The sequence below is a fragment of the Hakea prostrata genome, chromosome 4 (genome assembly GCF_041222555.1).
Source record: "Hakea prostrata isolate BN-2017 chromosome 4, UWA_Hpros_2, whole genome shotgun sequence".
NCBI classification, from domain to species: Eukaryota; Viridiplantae; Streptophyta; class Magnoliopsida; order Proteales; family Proteaceae; genus Hakea; species Hakea prostrata.
Window position 1 is genome coordinate 48,343,618 of NC_142603.1, and position 21,462 is coordinate 48,365,079.

At 39.2% G+C, this 21,462-nt stretch overlaps 1 protein-coding gene across 3 annotated transcripts; it reads right to left on the minus strand.

Annotated features, from left to right (window-relative positions):
* Window positions 1-720: 720 nt before the first annotated feature.
* On the minus strand, window positions 721-20,748 carry LOC149019261 (cysteine-tryptophan domain-containing zinc finger protein 7-like). 3 transcript variants are annotated; one of them, XM_089153293.1, is made up of 15 exons: window positions 20,508-20,748; window positions 20,159-20,357; window positions 19,300-19,372; window positions 19,058-19,191; window positions 18,559-18,939; window positions 17,115-18,466; window positions 16,028-16,467; window positions 13,867-15,920; window positions 13,607-13,749; window positions 8,832-8,989; window positions 6,738-6,895; window positions 2,373-3,189; window positions 2,083-2,272; window positions 1,878-1,993; window positions 721-1,694 (listed from the first exon to the last, which is right to left on the minus strand). In XM_089153293.1, the coding sequence occupies exons 2-12, from the start codon at window positions 20,300-20,302 to the stop codon at window positions 2,995-2,997; spliced, it is 5,232 nt and encodes a 1,743-aa protein (XP_089009419.1). In that variant the 5' UTR covers window positions 20,303-20,357; window positions 20,508-20,748; the 3' UTR covers window positions 721-1,694; window positions 1,878-1,993; window positions 2,083-2,272; window positions 2,373-2,994. The 3 variants fall into 3 exon arrangements, with proteins under 3 accessions (XP_089009419.1, XP_089009418.1, XP_089009417.1); XM_089153292.1 differs by having other exon boundaries at window positions 20,487-20,748; XM_089153291.1 differs by having other exon boundaries at window positions 20,159-20,748.
* Window positions 20,749-21,462: the final 714 nt, after the last annotated feature.

Consider the following 21,462-nt stretch of genomic DNA (forward strand, 5'->3'; position numbering starts at 1 on the left):
ACAAATTTAAGATTTTAACTGTGGAATTAATGTTAAATGGGCATAGTTTTGATCACGCTTCCTTAACATATCACTCATAAAATTAAAACAAAGGCGATTCTACCCCATTTATAAAAACCAGATTAAATGTCAATACCCTAACTTCATTTATTTTGAATTAAAATGAAATTAGTTTTTCACCTTCACTAGAAAATCATTTATTTTCGAATCAAAGAAATTGGCAAAATTCAAATTCGATTTGGTCTCCCCCTTTTTTTTTTTTTTTCTTGCCAGATCGTTTAAGGGGAAGAAGAAAGAAAGAGAGAGAAAGAAACAAAAGAGAAGTAGTAGCAATAGCAATTCTAAATTTGAGCGACCTACTTCCCTCCTCCGGTTCTTTAATTTTATTCAATTATTATTCTTATTTTGGTGTTTTTTTGGAAGAGAAAACCAGATTATGATTATTTTTCTTCCATGCCTGCAAAAGGGTAAATATTGGTGAAATCTCGCCAGATCCCAGCAAAAGGGTATTCCGTTCCTTGGTTAAAAAAGATGGAGATACCACATCATCGTGCGGCTTTTCGCCAGGTATCTTAAAATAGTCATTAAAGGTGGAATATTCTTTCAAAATAGGATATAAAACAAGGGGGGGCGTTTCCCAAATATAAAACGTATTAATATGCTAACTAAGATGATAATTAATAAGAAATTAATATAAGTTGACTTCGAAGTTAGAACAGAACCATTGCTACCTTTTCTTGTGCAACTGCCACAAGCGGTTTCAATACGTTAATTTTTTCTATAATTTTGCAGGCTAATATTTTTTTCGAAAAATTTTCAGCCGCTATAATTAATGATCCCATGAGTGTTTTTATTATTATTATTTTTTAATATACAAATGGGGTCAAAGATCCAAACAAATGATGGCCCTAGAGAAACTCAAAAAGAAACTAACTGAATACGAACAAGAGACTTTGATCCGCCTGAATGATCCGCTCTAAGCCAAAAAGAAGATCCAGACAGGCCGGCCAGGCATTTTCTCCAAACTCTCACCATCCAGTCAGCGGCTGAATTGAATCAGACCCCTATTCTGAAAAAAAAAATATCTATGAAGCCCCTGTTGTAGGAAATCATAGTTGAATACTTGCTCAACTCATCTTTCTCTACCATATCTGCAACCACTCATTTATTCTCATGAATTTTTTTCTTTTTATTTTCCTCTCCTCCATCTTCTCTTGAGATGTGAGCCTAATTTTCAAAACGAATTATAAAAACCAACTGAGACAGGATCTGGGTGATAAATTGAGCAACTCAAAGAGGTAACCATGAAAATTACTCTGAAAAAATAGTTGATAGGAGCCTGTGTAAGTCCTAAGTGAGACCCAAAATATATAATTCATTAAAAATCAAACGGCTAATAAATCCAATTATTTTAAAAATTATTGCTCCTGCTATGATACATTTCCCAGGTGTGGTAGCTCTCTCTTCTCCCTCTCTTTTTCCCTTGACCAGAGAGGCAGAGAGGGTGGTTGGAGGAAAGGGGTTATGGCTTCAAAATTCCCCCAAGACAAGACAAGACAAGAGAAGACAGATAAGGAGGGGGAGGGGGGTTGTGTTCAATTATACAAGTAAATAAGAAACATACATTATGGCACCCAGCCGTTGATATCATTTGCTGCTCCTGCCATCATTGACCACGACCCATTTTCACCCAGCTGAGAAACCACGACCCAAAGTCACAAACTTTTGAAACACACACCTCAGGTAAGGTAAAAGAGAAGTATGTACATGCAAATAATACAGGCATAGAAAATCCCAGAAAGCCCCAATTAGACAGGAATCAACTCACTTCAAACTAAAAAAATAATCAGCTAATTTGAGCATAGCCAGTGAATTACCTGTCACAACTCTACAATCTCAAGCTGGGCTGGTGGTGTAGATGAGCCCAAACACAGACCACTTGCCTCACTTATGGATCTAGTTAGGTATATTCACATGAATAGAACGCATCCTCCTGCAATTCAGAACAGGCAAAAGAACATCTAGGTAACTCAATAACTATGGCAAAAAGAAAAAGAAAAAGGGTCAAGAGTCCAAACCAACCTTTACATCATGGAGAAAAACTCTGGCACTCCACAGGTAAGATCTCCTATTACATAAAACCCGTGTACCACCATATCTTGTGTTATCTACATCTATATATCTCCTTACTTCTTCCTACTTTTCTGTTTCATCAGTAACAGACCTAACAAGTCACTCCAACTGCAACAATAGGTAGCCTTATAGTACAAACCTATACAGCATAAGAATATATAAATATAAGATTTAACAGTATAGAAAGAAAAAGAAAAAAGTTCCTTAGAAACAGATGTGTCGTGATAAAAATTACATACCTGAGACTACCATCTGCATTATTCACAGCAAGCTTGAAATGGGACTCAACAGACAAAGTGAACTTGAAATTTTCATCAGCTTGGCAACTTACACAAACATCTTGAATTTCCACTTTTGAATTAAAAAATTAAAAATTAAAAGAAATCACAAAAGCCAAAATTGAAGTCCTTTGCAGAAACACCAGCAAGATAGGCATCAATCAGAGCTAACTATGTCAGAATTCAGCCTCCTTAAACCAACCTCAAAGGCATTCGGTCTTTCTCTTATCATTAGCCAGATTCAAATTCCAACTATGCGAAAAGACTGCGCTTTTGTATTAAAATGTAAAGCTTGTAGCAGACACCTTTGTGATGAGCACTCCATCCCAACCTTCATATCTTTGGATGGTGTGCTAAACCTTTATCCATGTTCAAAACCAACCAAACAATCGCAAAGAATATGTCCTAATCATTCTCATTTTGTACACACTGTACAGAGAGGCAATGAGCCCACATTAACCTGGTCTTCCTCAGGAGCATGTGCAGCCGAGATATCCAGTTTGGCATCTTTTTCTTCCTTTTAAGGCCAGTTACCCATGGAAATGAATCACACATGGTCGAAAATTAATACAACCATTGAACTTCAACGACTAATTACTTGCATTGCAAGCCGCACTAGACGTAGTAGTCCCTCTACATCATGGAAGCTAAACTCAAGGACCCGCTTTACAGAAGAGATTCCCTCCCCAAGCTGAGACTCTTCCAGGCTAGCATTAGCAGCAGCAAAAGCATTCTGGGATTTCCTTGAGGCTTCCATTGCACAAGTGACATCCCGTGTCTGTGGACAAAAATCAGAATATTTAAATATAAAATTGGAGCACAAAATAATTAAGGCATATAAATAAACAAGGTATTTATCATGAAATGAACAAATATGTTAAGTATGGAACAAATCAAGTTATCAAACAGTGAAAAACATAAGCAATATAGTGATACTAAAGTAGGAAGCGAAAAACTCCTACAACCACACACACCGCAAGAAAAACAGAAAGAAAGGTTTTTTTTTTCCCTTTTCCAAGGCGCGCGTGGGGGGGGGGGGGGTTTGGGGTCGGTGTGGTTGTGGTTGTGGTTGGTAAAAACCTAAGCAGACTGTTTAATTATTTATTTACCTATTTATAATTGATAAGCAAGGATAGAATTTGCAGATACAAGTTAAAAAGGCTAACAACGACAATGTTAGGCCTATACAAGGGTTTCAAGAATCAGATCAGTCCATGTAGTTCGAACTGCAAGAACGAGTACCCAGCCCCTGATTACAGTAGTATCAATTCCCAAACCTCCAAAACTATTCATTATCCAAAACTGTTGATTTGATCAACTTAATTTCTGTCTGGACAGTTGGCCAAACTTTTCAAACTGAAATGCAAACAATCGAGTTCAAACTTTGCTTTATGCTTAAAAAGAATAATAAAAAAAACGTTTCATAAGAATTTCAAATCACAAACTGACAAGGATTGATGACAAATAAAACAAAGCAAGTTCAACTGGAACCCCTTCCAACCCCCTCAAATGACTGCCAGTGGGAATTCAGCTGGGACCCAAATCTGCATCAGTATGAACCAAATTGGAAGCCCAGGTGTGAAGTTAGTTATTCAGTCCAATAAGGGTAGTTAGGGAATTCACTTTCTTACAACTTACAAGGACAGTTTTTTTGTAAATTGAAGATTTATACTACATAATTGCTTTAGCTACCAAAGGTGGGCCTTGGTACAATGGTTGGTGGACCACAGTTGTAGCCCTAAGGTCAAGGCGTCGAAACAGCCTACCAGCAAAAATTGTTGGGGGTAAGGTTGCGTAGGAAAATTGCAACCCCCCTCCCCAACACACACACACACACACACACACACACACACACACACACTCACACACAAAAATCTGCTCGTGCAAAAGCCTTTAGCACCGGGTTCGCCCTATAAATGCATTAGCTACCGTAACTTCGGCATGGAAGTTGCTTGTGTCCAAACTTTTTTTTGCCCTTTTGAGTCTGAGAGTTTTTCCCCTACCTATAAATGTAAACCTTCCGGGATCAGGGCATGCCAGGGTGCCTTCAGGCCATCAAGGCCGAACTTGAACCGTTAAGTGCTGTAATCCTGTGCTCAGACCTAAAGCAACATGACATGACCACCCCGCCCCATGGAAAGGCAGAATTCCTGCCTAGTGGGATCCTTGCACAAATGCTTCCATTGGCCCCACAATCAGGTAGCATTCTTCTCTTCATATTTGCAAAGTCCAGATTCTTCTTTTAAATACTTAAAAAGTCATCTGTTTCTGAGCTTTTAAGTTTCACCCCATTAATAAGATTTAGTTTCAGAAACACCACCACTCCTAGATTTAATAACCTTTCCATACCAGATTTTGTTTCAGCTTTTCAAACGAATAAAAATAAAATGAAGGCGTGAGCCACTGCACAAAGTTCACAGAAGGGTTTGGGGAGGATCAAAGTGTGTACAGACTTACCCCTGCTTTCACAGAGAGGCTGTTTCCAAACTCAAACCAGGGACCACTTCTTAAAAAGGACCCTTTATTTTTCTAGAATTACATTTCTGCTCCTCTATTCAAGAGTTGTCTATTCCATCTCATTCTGATTTATATTCCAGAAAGTTCCCCAATACAATTTACATTTTGCCCCATAATGCATGATTTCATCCAATAAAATCTGATGTAAGAGGCCTAAAGGGATGCAAAGTGAAGAAACGAGCTTTTGAACTACGAGAAAGAGAAACCCATCTTTCTTTTTCAATAGAATCCACCAATGGTCTAACATCACAAAATTGACATTGTTCACCTTATTTGAATTTCATCACCCAAGATAAGTCCATATAAAACTAATTAGGGCTTTGGAACAGAAGTTGGCATCACCTTGTCGTCATCCCCTTGTCGTCATCATATATCCTATGGTGAGATGTTCGGATTCCAGGCCATTCTAATATCTATCCATTATTCGAAAGGTTTGAAAAAGTTTGAGGTTTGGTAGGCACAATTAAACAAGAGCTAAACAATAATCCTAGAATAACAAGGGAGAAAGCCCATACAGTTGGTGAGATGGCTAGCATAAGTACTACGGCCCAATGGGGTCCTGAATCTACCTAACAGTGAACCTGTCAGACCATCAATCCACATGGCTAAGAAGTACTGGAAATGATGGAAAGAGCTTCTCCCAAGAAATAATACAAATGTTTTGCATATTGGTATATGATATTTCTTTTGTAACCTAATGGTACAAACATCTGCACAGCATTATCAAACTCCTGAACCATGAACCTGAAACAATTCAATGCGTGGTTCAATTTTTATGAAAAAGGTCAGTTTGAGATCTTCAAGAGAAAGGTTAATGAAACAGAAGGGAGTCAAGGGACATCAGATAAACACCAGCACAGCCAGTGCTCTGCATAAAGATTGGGAGTCATTCTCCATACAATTTTGACACACTGAATGAAGAGATCAATGATAATTAGCAACTATATGCTCACATACATCTTAGGGTCATGATACATGTAAATTCAGATGGATATCTATACTTGACATAGATCTGGCCCAAGAGTATCTGGATAGAAATTGAAGGTAATTATCAGGTACGAAAGAAAGGTCAGGCAGTGGTAGGGTTCAGGCAAATTGGGAAGGGTCACAGCTACCACTAACTAATCCTATCTAGTAGACCAACAGCAGAAGTCACCACGAAGATAATAGTAATATAAAAACCACACTCGATATGAAAGCCCACCAAACCACCCTCACTTGGAAAATACATGGCATTGGTATGGCGCAACTAGGGGTGTAAATGGATAACCTAAATCCGCTTTCAAATTCGCATCTACATTCGTTTAGGGGTATCCGAATCCATCCAATTACCAACAGGATGTGGATATGGTATAACCCTTTCTTACCAATTATCATCCAACCAATAAAATTATCCAATTAAGTTACTTATTTAGATTTTTTTTTCAATTTTTTACCTGTGATATGTTACTATTTTTCTAGATTTTATACTAAAATAGCTACCAAAGTTGCTAAATTCTTAAATTTCAAACCTAGCCCTCACAGATAAAAGGGTAAATATGAAAACAGGTAGTCGAAAACTTATATTTAATCTGTATTCATGCCCATTTAGAAGAATCTACTTAAAAAAATAATTATCCAATTATCATCCGAATCCGGCTGAATTCGTTCGAAACCGATAGGATATTCTCCGAATCCGTTCGAATATAATAGGAAGCGGATATGGTATTAACAATATCCTGTCCGTTTACACCCTTAGGCACAACGTTCTTAAACAGTGGTTCTACAAAGGCATTTAAAATACAGTAAAGAACAAGTGAAATAACTTACAAAGCCAAGCAGCCGCTCAAAGGTGGGACGATTTCGAGCAACAATAACATGGTTACCAGCAACCTGAGAACTATTATCTTTGGCTACAGCAATCTTATCCACTGCTGCTTGGTTGTTCAAGTTATCAATATCTGAGGCTGACGAGGATGGAGACTCTCCTGATGAAGAAACAACCAGGATGTAACAACGGAGATGAAAAAATAGTGAAGCATTCATACTACCTTTTGCATAGGTAGGCACTAATTACTTAATAATCAAAGTAAGACAGAAGAAGAACAAATTTAATTCCCTCAAAGAGTGGGTACATGAGCTAACATTTTTCATCAATGAGACAAATTAAAAGACCAATGACCAATAGAACATTCATTGAGATTAACTGAACAGTACATCTCAAATCCACAATGCTTTTTGTGTTGTCCAGAGAACTGTAAAAAATTATTTATTGGGGTCAAAATGCTAATTATGAATCACCAAGGTCCTATTCTTTGAACTTATAATCAATACACGGTTCCTGTTAATCCCAGTAGGAAAGAAGGTGGCATATGCAGTTCACCTTCACCAAAAGCAATATGAAAAAAATAGCATTCCCAGAAGAAATGGCTTTAGTTTCATAGAAAAAATACAGACGTCTATGTATTTATGTATATAGGTTTGGGTTTTTTCGTTACTTATTTTTTTCATTTGTCTTTTTATTTTGATGTTTTCTGGGAGGGGCCGGGGGCCGGGAGGGGGTGGGGTTTGAGTGTGGGGAAAGGAGGGCATAGTCCAGCACTAAGGTAAGCTTGTTGCACTGCAACTTACTGTAAGTGAATAAGTCTGGAAACAGTTACAGCATGAAGAAAGGGTAAGGTTCCCCAGACCTCACAGCAAGGTTTGAGGTCTTGCAAGATCTCATCGGCCAAGAGCTTGGTTTCATGAGACCTCGAGATAGAACCTCAAGCAAAATCTGAGAAGTAGTAAATCTCAGCCGAGATCTCAGTTTCAACTGAGATTTCAATCCACCCAGGTCTTTTAAATACAGCATCTCGTCAAGTCGAACCAAGATCTCTCATCTTGACTCGACCTCTGCGCACCTTGCTGTTTTTCATCTGTTGGCCAGATTTTTCACCGGAAGAGTGCTCGGATCCCCCTCCCCCCGGGCAGCACCGACACTTCATTTAGCTCATCTCAACAACTAATGAACAAGGATATAATGATTTTGAAGCAAATCTTCAAGCGAGGTGAATGTTCTTCCCAGGTTTCACTTCTTTCATAACTATGTTTTACACTTAGTGTTTGGCTTTGGACTAAATATATGTTCAACATCTTTACCCAACCTACACTTTCATGGAAACAAAATTATTTTCCAGTTACTATTAGTTTTTGAATTTTCTGAATTAACAAATATATTTTGTAAGATATTAAAATTAGAATATCATGAAAAATACTTATGTTCTGAAAATGTTTGTAATATATGTTAAGACTCCATTGGAACGGCTACAACCTCATGGGGTCAAATTTTCAATTCAATGTTTTATTAAATTAATAATTTTACTCTTGTACTCTCGTGGTGTAACTTAAGTAGTATACGGAGGTTGTAATGTGGAATCGTGAATAACGAAATATGTTGGGACATACTATTTAATTTTTTATAAGTCCGGTTCGTTCCTTCAGTGAATCAGTTTCAAAGTTAAAGTGGAGTTGGAACTCATACATACACTTGTTTTCTCACAAATCTAAGGCCAACACTATGTTTAGAAGGCCTAAGATAGGCTAAATACCCAATTTCTGTCCAGTTTAACCCTGAAAAAATACAATATCTCAGCCGAGAACTCACGAAACCTTGGATTTTTGGCTGGCAGAGATCTAGGTCAAGACCAAGATCACAACCCAGGAATCACTATAATGGAAGCCTTGTGCATGAGGTATACCCCATTTTGTTGCCAATGAAGCTAAAAACAAATATTTCAGGACCTAAAGTAGCATGAGATTTTCATCCGGAGGACAAAGTTAAATAGGAATCTTGTCATTAGAATATAACTAAATAATGTGTAACAATATAACCTTGACAGTCAAAATATAGATCAATATATCATGGGAGTATATTAAAATTACCTGGAATCAATTTCAACGCATTTTGCAGCTCCATCTGATCTTTAGAAGCAGTGAATTGTTTGGAATAAATAACTTTCATGTGTGCCACCTCCATGCATTTGTAAGCCATGGCAGCGGCAGCCATTTCTTTGAGTCTCTCATATTCACGAGCACAAAACCTAGAATACCAACAGGAACACAACTTCAGTCTGAGAGTATACAATATAAAGTGATGCAACATACTTTTGGAGCCCACTCCATTCAATGTAAATCATATTTTACCAAACCCATATGTCAAGGATTTAATCATATTAGCAACAGGGGCTGAACTAATTTTCTGAACTATAATAGCAATCAAACAGAAGAGAAGACAAATACATTTAGGTCCAGCTTTTAGTAAGTAATGCAGCCTATTAGCTCTCCAAAAGACCAAAACGTCTGAAATTGGAAAAATGAGGATGTAATTGGGAGTTAGAAATTGAGTTATTAAATCCGACACATTGGCAATATGAGGACAGCCAAGGGAGTTGTGGTAAGCGGATGCTTTAGTAAATTTAAATGGAGTTGTTGCTCTTGTTTGCTGCTGTTTTGGTTGGTTTCCTCGAGTTGTAGCTTATCCAATTATCCTGCTCTTCTTTAAAAATCTGCACTTTTTCATTGCACCCATTAGTTCATGACCACCCAATCCCTCCCCCACCCCCCCCCAACCCCCCAAAAAAAGGAATTAAAAGAAAAAATCATATCACCTCGAACCTCTCGATAATCTCATGATCTGATCTTAGATAGCTCCACCGAAACCATCAAATAAACTGGCTAATGGTATTTTCTATCTTCTTTATTTGTGTAACAGAGCAGTCAGGCCCCTTAAGTTCAGCAGTAAGTTGAATCTTCCATAGGAAGAAATTACTATTCCCTTCCTCTACAAAGAAAGGTTTATTCCGAGTCACAACATAAGAGCCACCTATTTTTGAATATCTTTCTTTGACTTTGATTCCAATTCCAGAAAAAGATAAGTTTAGATATTATCTATATAATATATGATTGATATATATCAGATCCCGGCTTGGCTTCATGTACCAAACTATTTCCATATTGGTGCTTTTTCATAAGCCTCTCTCAAAGTCTGTTACCGGTTTCCTTCACCTGCCATCAGTCCACCAGAAGTATAACTCTAGTTTCAGAATAAGTCATAGTTTTTACATTTCTTTCTCCCTTGCACAAATTGTTTGGGCTCCAGGGAAAACACCAAGGGCTATTTGCAGCTTGAAATAATTGTTCTTAGTAGGGCCTACATTAAGTGGAAGCTAATTATTTGCTAGGTTAGTTTTATCATCTATCAATCTTTTGCCCATAGTAATACATCACCAAGTAGTAAATCAAAGATTTTATCATCTATAATCTTTTTCCAAAACCCTGCTGTCGGTTCAGTCTGTCTGAAAATTCTTCTTTCTCCTAAGGTTGCTGCTAAAAAATTGACTGTAATGGTAGCTACAGTTAAAGACCAGCATTAAAAAGGTAAGTTTTCCTTAACCACTGCTGCAAACCTATTCAGTCCCCCACATCTCCAGGCCCCTTTCTTCATTGGAAAATCTTCAAAGCCCTATATAAGGAGGCCCCAACCTGCTGATAACACTGAACCAGATGGTTCTAACTGTCCTAAATTTACAACTACAGATTTCTTCTGACTTCTCCAACGAATTTAGGCTTCCTTCTAAGGGAATCATCTTCCACATCACCTTCCTTTGATCAAAAGCATAAATTCTAACTCCCACTAGAAGCCCTTTGACCATCATTCCAAAACTCCTCAACTAGCCTAACTTTTTTGTTTTCACATCCAATAACTAGAATTGACTATATTTGCAACAAAGCTTCCACGATGCCACCACACCATTTCCTCAAAGTCACATCACGATCAGATCACTGTAGACCCTAAACAGCTCCTCCCCACTTTGACACTCAAACACCCTACGCCACTAGTTCTGTTTTTAAGATCTTGATTGAAAGAACTGGCCCTGCCTGGAATGGAGGTGTAACCCCAGATCAGGGGCCAGTCTTCGAGATCCTCTTCTAAAGAACCAGCAGTAATTTAGGGCTTCAACCTGCTGTTTTAAGTCAAATCTCAGTTACTTCTTAATGGACAGCAGCTGTAAAGGGCAAATACAGGTGGACAGCAACGTGTTTTGATCAATTTGCCCCACAGCTATGGGTGTTTGCCCTTAAACTTCCCCCGCTAGGGTTTAAAGTAGTCTAGGGTTGATTTAGGACTGCAAGGATTCAGTTAGACTGAGTTATGGTTAGGGTTTGAAGGAAATAATTCTAGTTTTATCAGATTTCAATTTCAGAATTTTCCCCAAACCTAGGGTGGGTTCCTGAAATTTAGGGCTTCTAGGAGTTAGGGCTGCTGTTAGGGTAGTAGGGAATGTGAAAACAGGTTCAGCCAGGGGCTTATAATGAATGATTGGACTGAAAATTAAATTTATAATTTTCTGTTTAGTAAGTTCAGATTCGGTCCTACGGTTAAGGGTTCATTGGAGAAGATGAGTGAGGGTCTTCTAGGATTTAGGGCTGCTGTTAGGGTAGGAGGGAATGTGAAAACAGGTTCAGCCAGGGGCTTATAATGAAGGATTGGACTGAAAATTAAATTTATAATTTGCTGTTTAGTAAGTTCAGATTCGGTCCTACGGTTAAGGGTTCATTGGAGAAGATGAGTGAGGGTCTTATAGGGTTTAGGGGTACAAAACTAGGGTTTGATCAGGTTAGAATAAGGAGGGAAACTGAAGGAATTAGATCTTTTAACAGACTTGTAGTTTCATATTCAATTTCCAAGCTAGGATTTTAAAATTAGGTTTCCTAATTTTCCAGGATTTCCAGGGGTTGGCTAGGGTTAGGATAGAGAGTCAAAGATTTTTTTGGGGGGGTTGGGGGGTGGGGGGTGGGGGGGGGTGGGGAGGGGTAGGTGATCCCAAAAGGATTTTGCGGTTTCGGTGTTTGGTTGTGGAAATGTAGAAGAAATAGAGTTTTTGGGGAAGGGGATGAGGTGCCACAAGAAGAAAGAGAGGGGAAGGTGTTTGTGCAAGGGAAGGAAGAGGGAAACAGGGTAGGGGGTAGGGGGTTGGGGATTGACTGACTTGCTGAAGGGACTGTTGTAGGCAATTGCAGAAATTGATGGTGTCAAATGGCTGCCACAAGCTTGAAGAAGGAAATCTGGAAATTTGCAGAAAACTAAAACAATATTAGCTGTGGGCTTTTCTCCTCGTGAACCCATGACTCCACTCAAGTCTTCCTCCAATTCTGTGCTTTATTCATTCGAAAACTGTTATCTTTACAAGTGGTTGGCTCTATTTACAGCCTTACAACTGAAGGAAATCATACTTGGATTCAAATAAGAAACCTACTTGGACTTAACTAGGGAATTCTATTTAGGATAGAATAACTAGAAAAGTATCCTAAATAACTAGAAAAGGACACTTGTTTTAAACACTTGTTTTAAAGCTTTATAACTACTGAATAAAGCTGCCCACTTTTAAAAATGAATTTAACTTCAAAATAAGATTCCAACTTGGACTCCTAATCAGACCAGGACTCTAACCACTTACTCAAAAAAAAGTAGATGTTGGCTCCTAAAAATATTCTGGATTTTCTGAGCCATTTGGAGCACCAAAGGGGGTGGGGAAATGACCCTTTTGCCCCTCATAGGGTTCGGCCACCATATAGGGCCGCCACTTAGGGCCTGATTTGGGCTCAACTTCTGCCCTGCCCTATGGGTGCCAATCCTGGTTACATCAAATGGCCTGCTATGAAGGGCTTTCACAAAGGATGAATTAGCATTATAGGAAGAAGAAAGGGGGGAAGTAGCGACAGGAAGAAAATCTCACAATCAAATAATACTCAATTCATCTCTCAATTTATTCTATTCAATCTGTAATTCTATCATACTACAAGAAATTTAAAGAAAATTTAGCACAAATCCTAGTTGAAATATGAAACTCAAAAACAAAGTTCAAACTAAAGTCTCACTCACTCCTTTACAGGAAAATTAAAACAATTAAAAGATTAAATATTAAAACTGAAATAATATATTTAACTAAGTCCAACTCTTGTAGGACCAATCCCCATCAAACCGGTTCTTTTTTGAGTTGGACCTGAACCAAGTGAAACAGTCTACTGATACCACATCAGGGGGGAGTTTGTTTGGGATTAAAACCAAAATGACATTGGACACCCTCACACCCAGGCTCTACTGTTGCACAACACCCTGGCATCACCTTGACAACTATGCTTACTAAACACCATGTTGTCACCTACTTCTTAAAACCTTTTCATTCTGCTGTTGATATCCGTATATCAAACTTTGCATTACACTGCTGTTTCAATTGCATCCAGCACAACAATATAGCTGTCAAAAGAGCTGACTGGGGAAAAAGGATTCATTTGGCTGACAGCCTGACCCATTTAGTCAAAAGATAAAGCTGAGATGAACTGAGTTGTACTCAATCCAAGGCAAAACAAGAAACACCAACCAGAATTCACCCATATGACATTACATGGAAGGCTTAGCCTTACCACACAAATGCACAGTTTTGAACTCTTTTTTTTTTCTTTTTACTTGTCTATCCTAGATGATAAATGAGTATAAATGTCTAGTATAATAATGTGCAACTTCGCCCATTGACTGGAAGGCTCAGCAAAATAATGGACATAAGGTTGACTTTGCTCCTAGTCCAGTTCAAAAGCGAAGAGAGACAATACCACCCATAAGATAAAGGTTTTCGTGCAGTGTCAACATTTTTTCTTACCCACATAACATGGCCGTTTCACTGTATACATTCTTGGATCTGGTAGCTTCATTGCTAAAAGGCTCTAAAAGTGAGGCAGCATGAAGAAACTTTAGAGCCGCCTCAAAGTAGAGCTCCGTCCTTTCCAGATCTGAGCCAGGATCCTACATAAAAAAAGGGAACCATAAAAAGAATCAGATACAATTTTGTCAAGTTCTGTTTGTTGTTTGGGCAGGGGAAGGGATGGATAATCATTGACAGAGGAGGGTAATTTTAAAAACCTGAAGGCGATCAGCAGAGTGTTTTAGTGCTTTGGCCTCCTTCAACGCAGTATTAGCTGCTACCTGACCAGAGGAATCCCTTCTAGCAGGACTTGGAGCATTGAAATCCTTGACCCCAACAAGACCATTAGGAGTAGAATGTCTCAAATTACTATGACTAGCTCCATTATGATTGTCAGGCTTTCTATGATGAGTTGAAACTTTCGATGCATCACCACCGCTAGCAGAAGCATCAACAGCGTCAGATGAAGCTACTGGCATTAGTCGTGGACATTGAGTCTGCCTTTCCTGTTTATCCACAGAATGCGACTTCCCTCTTCCTGTTGCTGCATCCATCTTATCATTTTTTTCTGAAAGAAACCGACTGGAGGACCTCTCACCCTCACGGCCAAGCGGTAAATTTTGCTGTGCAATGGACTTCCCATCCCTGCTGCAAGCGACATCCAATTTCATATCAGCGCCATCGTGTCCCCCATGTTTCAATTGTTTTTCTCTTCTACCGCTTTCACTTGACCATTTAAATGCAGCATCTTTCTTACCTGAGTAAGTTTTCTCATTCTTATTCGACTTGGAAGCACATTTATCCTGAAAGGTGTATTTCCCATCCCTTAGTTCTTGATGATAAGGAGAACGGTCATGAGATTCAGTCTCTGCCTCGTACCTTGAGCTCTTCATTGCATACATGTCTTCGTGCTCACTGAATGAATCAGAGAGCTTAACCTTACCCTTATCAAAGCCAGACTTGGAACTTCTATGCTTCTCTTTAGACCGTGATGAGGATCCTATACCAGACTTCCGAGGAAGAGAACCATTAACACGGTGATGACCATTCTTCAACCTCTCCTCATTGAAATCATGGTCCTTCACCCATGGATCATTCTGAAATCGGTTATGCCTATCCATTGTATGAGCATCACCATTCACCAAATTAGTGCTTTCAAATTCAGGAGGATGTTCAACCTGCATGTTCCCTTTCCCATTAAATGCGTGATCAGCATCCTTGTCCTGATAATCCAGCACAGGAGACTCCATGACTCCATGATCTAACACAGAAAACGTTTGCTCCTTCTTCATCATACCAGACCGATCACTCCCACCATCCCCTTCACCATCAGAGAATCTTCTTGGGCTACCCATAACAGATACACCGCAGTTCATTGCATCATCTTTTCCTAGCATCTCTCTTCCTGATGATATAAGCTTGTCTGGATTGCTAAACCTCAAAGGAGAAGATGAAACTGATTCCACTGGTGAACCTTTCACTTCCTGGAAGTTGGTTTTAGTTTTACGAGATCCAGAAACCTTTGAAGAACTAGAAGTAGCAGCCATTGGAGGCTGTCCATATCCAAGATCCCTTTTTAAAGAATCCACAACATCCAAGGTCCGTTGAGACCCATTTTTTACTCCTTGATATTGCCCGAGTTGTTGGCCCTTTTCCATACGTCGTCTGCCACCCCCTTCTGCTCCATCAACTGATTGGTCTTTACTTCCAGACAAGACAATTTTGGTCACCTGACCCTTTCTGTCTGTTCTGCCATCTCCCTTACTCGTGCTGGATTCTTTTGCCTCAGACTTTGAAGCCTTGGCCTTCTTCACCTTCGGACGTCCACTTTTGCTGGTCTCCTCCTCCACAGAACCCTTGCTGTCCTGGAAGTGGTTTCCACTAGTAGGATCCAGATACACCTGATTCTCTTGCCACTCTTTCACTTTCCTCTTCTTAGCAGCAGCATCCATTTTATCGGATTTTACCAAATCCTGAGCAGCACCTCCATCCAAATAATCCAAAACTTTATCCTTAAGCTTCTTCGCAGGAAAACTCTCTCTGTCATCATGCTTTGAATCCTTTGAAGAGGAGTGCTCATTAAATTTATTCTGACCCTTTCCAGGTGCCTTAGCTGGCAAACCACTACTTGAGCAGGGCTGAGCAATCCCAAGATCAGAATTCCATTCTCCATTACTATAACACAAGCCTTCTGTCTTCACTTTCTTAGAAGATCTAGATTCACTTTGATCAGCTTCCCTCTTGTTCTTTGTTTTCGAGTTCTTGGAAACTCCTTCAGACATCAACCAGAAACCAAAAATACAAAGATAAATAAACAGTTCAAATTTCAATGTAAAGAATTGTGAAAACCACAAAAATGTTATAGCTTATAGACAATACCTCCATCCAAATAGGAATCAAGCCGCTTCTGCTTCTCTTTCTGTTTATGCATGCGTTTATCCACAGCCAAGTCACCTGACTTACTCAATTGCTGGAAGACAGGCTTGTTCACAGGATTGGATTCCAAAGGAAGTTGGTTCACATCATCTAAGCTTCTACTTTTGGCAGAATGCTGTTGATTCTTCTTTGTAGAACTTGAAGAATGAATGGAGCCCATGTGGTTAACTGGTCTCTTCTTTGCACTGACAGGCAGAGACCGCTGACTAAGATTATTGTGGCTTTGGTCAAGATGCTGGACCCCATCCAAGGTTACTGCTGATGCAGCTGCACCAAGCTGACTGTGCATATTATTCTGACCTTCAGTGAATGGGACTTGGTATGCCGCATACACAGCTCTTGTTGTCTCCTCTTCGCTAATATCACAACGGTTCATTCCAGACCTGGCAACCAGCACTCATTGTCTTTAATCAAACTACGAAAAAGGCTTCGAGCATAATAAAGGAAAGAGGGATAAATCAGTGAGGCCTTCAAAGTTGTATGTCTAGTTGCCAAATAATCCATAACCCAGATAAAACCATAAGAACTAATATATGCTTTCACCATTCATTGCCAAGTTACGCACATGATAAGAAGAAGAGGGGCAAAACAGTGACTTTTTCAAAAATTATGTCTAGATGACAAATTATCCAAAGTCCAAACTAAATCCATAAGGGCAAAATATGTTCTCACTCTTCATTGCACACTAAATGACAAAGCTAATCAAATATCCCTCAACATATTAATAAAAAAAAATAAAAAATAAAAAGATCAGATAAAAGTACACCTCATTAAAGATTATGAGATGATTAAATGATAAGAACACAAACATCTAATGTACTTCAATACTATCTCCAAGAGTGTCATGAAATTTTGCATACAAGTTTGGGACTAGAATTTACTGATGAATGAAATATAAGGATCTTCCCCCAACACAAAGATGACTCTACAAGAACTGAAACCAGCAAAGTCATTTCATTGGGCCTCTCTGTTATAATTCAACAAACTACTTAAGGTAAAGAATCCAAAATACTTCTGGAAAGAAACTTACAGCCAATCAAGCATGCTGCACACCCACTTCTCAGGAAGGACTGTGGGCTCCATGCCAAAAGGTAGAAGACGCCATCTTTGACACTTGTCACAGCAAACCCAATTTTCTTCTATAACAGAAGGTGGAGGTGGATGAACTGCATCAGAAACAGGCCCATTTTCCATTAAAGGGGCAACTGCCAGGGTCTCCCTTGGAAATGTCTCTGATGCCAACGCCAATTGACTACCAACCTTTGCACCACCTGATCTGTGTTTTGGTTTGTCTGACAATGTGTGAACCCCTTTGTCAAAAATTTCAGGCTTTGAGTCATTCTGCCTGGCTTTAAAGGCCATTTCCAATGAACCAACTCTATCTTCAGCTTTCTCCAGTACAGACTCACCTATTGAATCTCCATGATTATCCATGGTCATACCCCCATCTTTACGAGATTTGACATCATCTGATCTACTTTTCAACGGGTGATCACCAGCTTGGCTATTTTTCTTCTTATCTTTTGATACGGAAGAAGAAACAAGATTCAGGCTTTCCTTCGGGAACTCTGCAATAGAGGTTCCATTACTCTTGCTTCCCTTTGATTTCCTTTTTCCACTAGAAGAAAGCTGCTCCTTAACATGGGGCCTCTTCACTCCATCCTGTTCACGGGATGTGACTTTTGGTCCAACCTTATGTTTTGGACCACCTGTGGCTCCATCATCAAGATCTCTCCTCCCCTTGGTAGCATCTGATTCAGGTGCACATATGTCATAGTCATAGCTCTTGTTACCTTTGCTCCTATCTCTCCTCAGGTCCAACAACTTGTCTGGACCAATCTTTGAACTCTGCTTATCAACCACATCCAAATTTAGGCTGGGCACTGACTCCAATGCTTCCTCCCTCACTAAGCCAGAAGAGAATATTTTCTCCTTCACCACAACTTTATTAGCTACCCTAGAAGTATCAGAATCCTTAACAGAACCCTTTGTTGTGTCTCCTGTACCAAATTTTGTGCTGGATATAAGTGGATGTTTCGAGGCATAAGAAACAAGTTCTTTGCCTGCCATGGTCTCAATGTCAGTTTCTTTCTTCGAAAGAGAAGTAATGTCATTCTCAGAATCCTTACCACTCCCAATCTTCACTTCTAAAGATCTATTACTTTTATCCTTTGACTTGACTTTCCTTTCTCCCACCACTTCGCTGATCCCCACAACCGAAAAAGAATCATCCACGAGCACACCAGAACTTTCCTGGCTACCCTTGTACTCAGACCCACTTCTACCATCTCTTTGAAGCTTTTCATTTTCTGACAAGTGAATCAGACTATCATGAAGAGGTGATAGCAAAAGACCACCAGGAACTGGGAAAGATGTCATAATCTGTTTGCCGCATCAACAAGAGCAAGGCATCTGGATCACTTAATCCACTCACAAATGAATAGAAATTAAGGCAATGAGGGAACAAAGTATACCTGAAGTATATTCCCTGGTGATTCAGGAGACAGTCCTCCACTTTCTGCAGGGCTATCATATGATGATGAAGGAGACATATCAAGTCCAAGACCACTGTAGATCTCAGCATTCTTCGGGACTGAAGTGCTATCAGGACCTACTTTAATTCGAACCTTTAATGTTTTCTGGTCATTTTGATTGACTGATTTATTTACACACTCATGTTTGGGAATGACTTCAACAGAGGCACGAGCAGGGTATGAGGATACATCTTTTTTAACAGAATTGTCCACAGACGGGACCCCTGAAACAGGTGGTGGTGGTGGTGCACTGCTAGAAGCAGATCCATGCTTGACAGCAAAGGGTGCACTTGATGGAACTGAAGAGTTCTGATGCACACCCTGTATAGTAACATCACCAGCAGTGCTCAAATAAAGTACAAGAAGCCTACCCAGTGTATCAGTAGATCATGGATTCTTGCTTTACGGTATAAAAGAACAAATAACAAGAATAATATACCTCCAATGACAAATGGTTTGGTGATCTTTGCATAGCGTGGTTCTGCACTTTTGGTGGACTTCTTGGTTGACACCAAACAGAAGGAGAGCGTTGATAAGTGGGTAAAAATGAGCCATACCCACCAAATTTTGCCCCTAAAAAATGCACAAATTCAATTCCATTACATGGCGAGATGAACAAAGAATTTGTAAAATTTCACTCGATGAACCCTCAACATCATAGTCCTGTAATTGACCACTTACCCAAATTTTCTGCAGAAACCCCACCTTCAAAGTCCTTCTGAAAATGTCCCAAGACATCTTGAAGCTTATCATCCTTCAGAAACAGAAAATAAGATCTTAAGACATTGGAAAAATAACATTTTTAAAGAAGAAATAAAAATCAAATAAAGAGTGATGGTAAAAACTCAGAACTGAAAAATGAGTAGTAACACATTCGGAAAGATGGTAGATCTTGGAAAATAAGCAAATGACTAAAGCTGTGTATGCAGAACTAATCAACTAGTCAATTTACTTCGTAATACTGTTAGCTGTTGTTAAAAAAGAAATGGGTCTACGCCTCGTATCATGAATATCCGAGATCACAAATAGCAAGATTCAGTGAGAATCCATGCTATTAGAAAGTTTTCAGAACAGCACAATCTGAAAAAATGCACTGCTATATGTGCCCTCACAGAACCAACACCTACTTCCCAATGCCTCTATGTAGCAAGAAACGGGTCCCTGTTGCTTCACATTGATTCAGAATTAAATCACCCAACCAATATCCTCAGAATCTCTTGAACCTAGAAGAGACAATTATGAGCTCCCATGTCTAATTTCCGTAGTCAATTTGTTTGCAACAACTTAATTCCGAGCCAAAAAAACACAAATTGATCATCCAAAACACATGCGTCAAGCAATGGATCAGGGTCCCTCAATCAATTGAAACTCCCAAATAGACCAGACCCAGAATCCCCAAGCTTTCAACCCACAATCTAATACGGAAAATAAACATAAATATTCAGAAAATCAATATGCTTGATCGAGAAATTCTCATATTAGAAGCCCAAGGGAAAAAAATCTAAACTTAATGGGAAGTATTACAAACGAAAACCCTTACGATGTACGATAGAGCGACATCAGGGTCGATGCTTGCGTCGTCGTCCTGGTAATCGCAAGCCTCGCCTTCTTCAAGCTCAGTCGCTTCCATCTGTCTTCCAAACCCTAACCCCTTCCTCCCATCCCTAGTCCCTAAAGAGAGCATCAAAACCCCACAAATTCCTCACCGAAAAAACCACCTTTCCTGATATCTCACATCACTGCAAACCGAAAAGCAAAACACCAAACTCAGCTCCGAGATCAGAAGCCCAGAAACAAACACCAAGTATATACTCCAGAACCACAATGACCGCAAACAATCAAACACAATCATAAATTCCGAAACTAACTACGATCGGCGGTTTCAATACTTTGAATATTCCAAAATTCTCTCTTTCCTCGGATCGTTTCTCAGAGCTCGAATCGATTCGCGTCGAGAACTTCAATTTGTGATGCTTAGACACAAAGGAGAGAAAAAAGCTGTGTTTTTTCCTCTCGTTCTTCTTCTGTTCTTGCTTTTCTTTATTTTTTTCATTTTAATGAATTTTCCTGTTTACTTCCTCTCTTTTTCCTTCCTCACCATCTCTCTTTCTGAGAAAAACATAATTTAAATCCGCAAAGAAACAGACCGATCTAACCAGAAGACAAAAGAGGAAGGCCATGAGGAGAAAAATAATAATAATTTATTTTTTATTTTTTTTCTCGGAAACTGTTTTAGGTTCTGACGGCTTGGTTTGTATTCACAAAAATCTCGCATAATACCGCCGTAATTAATTAATCCTGTGTTTTTTTACCGTGAGAGATAAAATCCTAAAATAATTTTAAATTAATGACGCGAAAATGTTGCCACTTTCTAGTGAAATCCACAACAAAAGATACTTACTACAGAGTATGTCAATGACGATACTGTCCTTTATATTATGTGGCTGCTGTACTCATATTTATTCAAATAGCTGAGTGGCGACTCCAGTAGAAAAGGAGGGCAATGATGTCATTTGAGGAGTCACAACAAGATGTCCTCTTCTTTCACATTCGCGTACTTTTTCTTACCCCAAAAAAAGTTTACTTTAATTAATTTTAAAAAATATTGGTTTTTTTTTTCCTTTTTCGTTAGAAGAGGTTTCCTAATTAAAATTGACCTATTAACCATCAACCGTTGGTGTAGTCGGTTTGAAGGGTCTAATCAGCCCTATCCATTTGATGGTTGCTCCTACTTTTAGTGTACTCAGATATGGATCATGGGTGTAGCTAATGGTGAATCTGGATCCTCACCCCGTTGGGGTAGCACTCTGTGCTCCCCGACGGATTCCTGACCACACAAAACGT